The 6,000-nt window shown below is 55.2% G+C and overlaps 1 protein-coding gene across 2 annotated transcripts in view; it reads left to right on the top strand.

Annotated features, from left to right (window-relative positions):
* GATA1 (GATA binding protein 1) overlaps positions 1-3,192 on the top strand; it is a 6,927-nt gene extending 3,735 nt beyond the window's left edge. Inside the window, exons 2-6 of one of the 2 annotated variants that reach the window (XM_007123832.2) lie at positions 213-451; positions 958-1,335; positions 1,449-1,594; positions 2,134-2,259; positions 2,674-3,192. In XM_007123832.2, coding sequence (XP_007123894.1) covers positions 232-451; positions 958-1,335; positions 1,449-1,594; positions 2,134-2,259; positions 2,674-3,045 — 1,242 coding nt within the window. In that variant the 5' untranslated portion in view covers positions 213-231 and the 3' untranslated portion in view covers positions 3,046-3,192. Of the gene's footprint in view, positions 1-209; positions 452-957; positions 1,336-1,448; positions 1,595-2,133; positions 2,260-2,673 lie in introns of both variants that reach the window. The other variant, XM_024116908.2, reaches the window with a different exon arrangement.
* The last annotated feature ends 2,808 nt before the right edge of the window (positions 3,193-6,000 follow it).

Raw genomic sequence — 6,000 nt, 5'->3', positions numbered from 1 at the left:
ATGGGGAGTAAGAGGATGGAGTGGAAGATAAGGGAGAGATGGGGGGAGAGGAAGAGGAGGGGGAGAGGAGGCAAGAGGAGGGTACTAGGGAGATGGAAAGGGGGGATAAGAGGATTGAGGGGATGGAGTGGGAAGAGGGAGAAAGGAGGGAAGAAGGGGTGGAGAGGGGAGAGGAGGGCTTCTGTGTCTGAGGACCCCTCCTGTGCTCACAGGTCAAACCCCACAGGCCCCATGGAGTTCCCTGGCCTCGGGGCCCTGGGGACCTCCGAGCCCCTGCCCCAGTTTATGGACCCTGCCTTGGTGTCCTCACCACCAGAATCGGGGGTGTTCTTCCCCTCTGGGCCTGAGGGCTTGGATACAGCAGCCTCCTCCACCGCCCCCAGCACCGCCACGGCTGCAGCTGCTGCACTGGCCTACTACAGGGATGCTGAGGCCTACAGACACTCCCCAGGTAACTTCTTTGGGTAGCTGTCTTGGCACTGGCTCTGTGTTATTGGGGTAGCCATGGAGACCCTTAGCTAAGGCAGAATCCTACTAAGAAGTCATCCTGAAAATGGCTGGAAGCCTTCACGTGGCTGTGCTGACCCCTAGTTAAGTCCAGACCTGGGAATGCCAATGCTCCCCAGCCTGCGATCTTGGGATAGCCATACTGGGAAGCAATGTTGGAAGTAGGTGGTGGCCCGAGTTGCCAACTGATCTATGGGCTCCAAATCCCAACAAATCATCCTCAAAGCCCACTTGGAAATGGCTGGAGGCTATTTCAGTTGCCAGAGTGACCAGTGGGGCTCAGGACCCAGGAGTCACCCAATGGCCAGTAGCTATCCTGGTCACCTGTAGAAAGGTTGGAAACTTGGCCACCATGTTGGGGCTCTTGGGCATCATTAGACCCTGAAAGCAAGATGACTTTAGACTGATTGCTCTTCTTCTTTCCTCCTCCTTTTCCATACCCCCCAATAGTCTTTCAGGTGTACCCACTGCTCAACTGTATGGAAGGCATCCCAGGGAGCTCACCATATGCTGGCTGGGCCTATGGCAAGACCGGGCTCTACCCTGCCTCAACTGCATGCCCCACCCGTGAGGACTCCCCTCCCCAGGCCCCAGAAGATCTGGATGGGAAAGGCGGTGGCAGCTTCCTGGAGACCTTAAAGACAGAGCGGCTGAGTCCAGACCTCTTGACACTGGGGCCTGCACTGCCTTCGTCAATTCCAGTCCCCAGCAGTGCCTATGGGGGCCCTGACTTTTCCAGTACCTTCTTTTCTCCCACTGGGAGCCCCCTCAATCCAGCAGCCTATTCCTCCCCCAAGCTTCGCGGAACTCTGCCCCTAACCCCCTGTGGTGAGGTTCTCAAAAAGGGACTGGGAGGTGGAGGTTGGCAGGGGGAGGGGGGGTGGTCCAGGGCGAAGCTGGACTGAGCCTGGCTCCCTCTTCCCCTCCGTCTACCCCACCAGAGGCCAGGGAGTGTGTGAACTGCGGAGCAACGGCCACCCCACTGTGGCGGCGGGACAGGACAGGCCATTACCTGTGCAACGCCTGTGGCCTCTATCACAAGATGAACGGGCAGAACAGGCCCCTCATCCGGCCCAAGAAGCGCCTGGTAAGACCCAGGCCTGCCTGAGTCACCCTGTGCTGTGCTCACCCTGTGCAGGGATCCCAGTCCTCACGCTCTACAAGAACCCACATCCCCCACCCCTTCCCCATACACATAGGAAGCCAGCTTTGTACAGGACCGCCTATCCTCAACCTATCCTCACAGTCTGCAAGCAGGAACCCCATCCTCTCCCTGCACCGCAGTTTTCATCCTCGGCTTCACACTGGGATCACCTTGGGGCACTTCAAAACCACTAGGGCCTGGGGCCCTCCCCACATGTGTTGCTTTAATTGGTCTGGGGTGCCGCCTGGGCATCAGGACTGTTTCTAACTCCCCAAGTGATTCCAGTGGATGGTCAAAGTTGGGTACTACTGGTGTATTCCCCCATATAATACCCAAAACCCCTATTCTGGCCAGGAAGCCCTGTCCCACCCACACAGGACCCCCAGCTCTCGCCCTGTCGGAAACCCTGCCTTAACCTGACCCTCACCTCTTTTAGTCCTCCACCCACCAGTGTGCTCATCCTCACATTCTCTCTCCCCCAGATTGTCAGCAAACGGGCAGGTACCCAGTGCACCAACTGCCAGACAACCACCACCACACTGTGGCGGAGAAACGCCAGTGGTGACCCTGTGTGCAATGCCTGCGGCCTCTACTACAAGCTACACCAGGTGCCCCGGGGCCTAGGAGCCTCCCTCCTCTCCTCCCACTTCCCTTCCTCCTGCTCCTCCCTTCTCCCTTCCCTTCTCCGTGTTATTCTCCCCCCTCCTCCTCCGTCCCCCTCCACCTTCCCCACCCCTCCCTCCTCCACTCCATCTCCTTTCTTCCGCCTCCTCCCTCCTCCCTCCTCCTCCTTTGGCCATCAGCGAACTTCCACTCCCCCATCCTAGACCAGGGGCAGCTCCCAGTAGCCTGAAAGGCTTTCCCAAGCTCAGGGCCTCACAACCTCGGGATTCTTGAGGACGATACCTCCCTAGTCCTTGAACCAATTCCCTATTAAGAAGTGGGGTGGAAAGAGTATCCCTGGAGGAAACATAGAGGCGAGATGTGGAGTTGGGAAACACCCATGGCCTCCCTCTTGGCAGGTGAACCGACCACTGACCATGCGGAAGGATGGTATCCAGACTCGAAACCGCAAGGCATCTGGAAAAGGAAAAAAGAAACGGGGATCAAGTCTAGGAGGTACAGGAGCAGCTGAAGGGCCAGCTGGCAGCTTCATGGTGGTGGCTGGGGGCAGCAGTAGTGGGAATTGTGGGGAGGTGGCCTCAGGCTTGACATTGGGCCCACCTGGTACTGCCCACCTCTACCAAGGCCTGGGCCCCGTCGTGCTGTCAGGGCCTGTTAGCCACCTCATGCCTTTCCCAGGGCCCCTGTTGAGCTCACCCACAGGCTCCTTCCCCACAGGCCCCATGCCTCCCACCACCACCACCACTGTGGTGGCCCCACTCAGCTCATGAGGGCACAGAGCATGGCCTCAGGGCAGGGGTTAGTGTCCCTCCCCTCTTGTAGCCAGATGTCTGTCCAACCCAACCCTCTGGGCCCCAGGCAAGCCTTGGCGTGGACATTCAAAGCTTTTGTAAAATAAAACCACCAGAGCCCTGAAATTGAATGTGTGAGTCTGTGTGGGACTAAATAAAGAACAGTGGTGGGGGGTTGTGTATCAGTGTCCGTGATTCTTTGATGACAGTGTGTGGCTGCCGTGTGTGACCATGTGAGATGGCACGTGATGCTTCATGATTGTAACAGAATATGTGACACCGCGTGTGACAGCATCCAGGTCGTATGAGACAGCACGTGCAGCCACACGTCATGGTGAGAGCCGGTGTGCAGTGGGCAGTGGGGATGAGGCTGTATGAGACAATGTGCGTGACTCCAGATGCCTGCAAGAGGCCGGGCATGGGTGACTGTGTGAGCGGACGTGGAGGTGTGCCCGCGACAGCGTGTGCTGAGGAAACATGTGGGGTTGTGCACCACTTGGGGTGACCTTTGAGACAGCACGACAGCATATGCACTGGGCACAGAAGTGGATCCATACGCATTTTGGAAAGTTGAACAAGAACTACTGTGTGACAGTGTGTGAGGCATAACAGTGTGACCGTGAGGGTCTGCGTGTCAGGATGTCTCTGTGGGTCTGGTGATGACAGTATTTCTGTGCAAGTCTGTGTGTGTGTGAGCGTATTGTGTGGCATGGGCCATGTCAGTGTCTCTAAGTGGCTGACAATGGGAGCAGCCCTGTGTACACATATTTATGGAAGAGTCAATATGTATAGTTTCAGTCGGTGTAAGCTAGGGACCCTCTTCCAAGGGACATTAGACATGCTGAGGACAGGAAAGGGAGGAAGGGGTGGGGCAGGAATGGTAGCTGTCAAGAAGGTCAGAAGGCCAGTATGGGACCATGAGGTTGTCCATGGGCCTTCCTGTCACTCATCTCTTATCTCTTTCAGCCCAGCTCAGCCTGCAGCCCTGTGGGAAATGGTAGAGAACGAGAGGGGTAGATTAGGAGGACAAAATAGCCTCTGGGGGTGATATTTAGACCCTGGAGGTCAGGGAGCTCCCCACAGTACCATCTCCCTCCCCAACGCACCTACTCACCTGGGTGAACTGCTCCCCGCAGAGTGGAATCTTTACTTCCATTTAACAAACCTTACACAGAAACAGTCACCCAGTCAGGTGACATCCTAAGCCAGACAGGTTAAGTGGCTCACCCGAGGCCACACAGCTGATGGCACAGGGTTAGCCAGGCTCCGTGGCTCAGGCTTCCCAACAGCAAGCAGCGCCTTTAACTGAGTGCTCACTGTGGGTCGGCAATGGCTGAGAGGCTTCAGTTGCTTTAGTTCATGAATACCTGAAAAAAAAGACTGAGGAAAGTACACGCATGCTCCTTTTACTAATGAAAAACTGAGGCTCAGAACTTGCCCTGACCACGCTGAGTTTAAGGAGTGGATTTTAGATGGGCGACCCTCCCCTACCAAAGTGAGCCTTGCTCACACTTAACTGGGCTGCTTCTCTTTACAGCTTCTCCCCCCTGAAGCCCCAGAGGTGAGGACTGTGGGCCCACACATCCTGAACACAGTATGCGTGAGCAGCTGTCCTCAACAGAACAGCACCCCTTCAGCAAGTCACCACACTAGCCCACTCGAGAATCACAGTAGTCCACGCTCCTTACAGGAGCGTGCCCTGGCCCAGTAAAAGCCTCTTGCCTGGCTGCCCCATGGAACCCCAGCCCTCTTACCCTGGAGGAGCCCCTATCTTCGTCTTGAACAGAAACCCCTCTCAGGGCACTTCCCTGGTGGTCCAGTGGCTAAGACCTCACACTATCAATGCAGGGGGCCCAGGTCTGATCCCTCGTCAGGGAACTAGATCCCACATGCATGCTGCAACTAAGAGTTCTCATGCCACAACTAAAAAGCCTGCATGCCACAACTAAGGAGCCCACCTGCCACAACTAAGACCTGGCACAACCAAATAAAACAAATACATAAATAAATATTTTTAAAAAAGAAACCCCTCTCAGAACCTGTGTGGAAATGTGCCTGGCCCCGCCTTGTTCAGGAACCCCAGTCCTCACTCCCTACAAGAACGGATGCCCTAGCCTGGTACAGGAATCTGGTCCTGGAACTCTAAGGGAACCCTTTCTCTAATTATCAACAGAAAACCCATCCTGAGTCCAGAAAGGAACACCAGCCCTCACCTTGCACAGGAGTAACCCCAATCCTCCCATATGGCACAGGAACCTCTGCCTTACTCTGGTTAGGAATCTCTGAGCTCACACTGTAAGGAAGTCCCTGTACCACCCCTAACAGAAATGCCTGTCCTGACCCTTTCCCCAAGCCTCAACCTCTTTATAGGAATCCTGTCTAGACCTTGGACAGGACACCTCTGTCCTCACACTGTACTGGAGCCGTGCCCTCCAGGTAGCATTTTAAAAATACTTCGCTCACAAGAAAATCTATGAGTGTAGAAAATCTAGACTGAGTGTAGAAGCCCTTGCCTCCATGGCTGACGACTCCCGACGTCACCCTGCACAATCCTGATCTCGTGACCCACCCCGTAGAGTACGCAGGAACCCATGGTCTAACTCTCAACATGAACCTCAGTCTTGAACTTACACAGAAAACCCTTTCCTGACCCTGTGTCAGGGACGCCTGTGCTGACCCTCTACTTTAAGCCCATATCTCATCCGATACAGGCACCTATGGCCTCACCTGGCACAGGACTCCCTTCCAAGACACTGTACAGGGCTTCTCATCCTCATCCTGTGTTAGCTCCATGGCCCTGACCCTCTACAGGAAGCCTTGAATACAACTGTACTGGAACGTCTGACCAGACTCTCTGCAGAAAACCTTTTCCTGACTCTCAACAGAAATCCTTAACTTGACTCATTTATAGGAAACTCTTACCTTATCCTTTAC

This window comes from Physeter macrocephalus, chromosome 21, assembly GCF_002837175.3.
Source record: "Physeter macrocephalus isolate SW-GA chromosome 21, ASM283717v5, whole genome shotgun sequence".
Lineage (NCBI taxonomy): Eukaryota > Metazoa > Chordata > Mammalia > Artiodactyla > Physeteridae > Physeter > Physeter macrocephalus.
The sequence above is the reverse complement of the archived record's forward strand: the minus strand, read 5'-3'. Positions and strand labels throughout refer to the sequence as shown.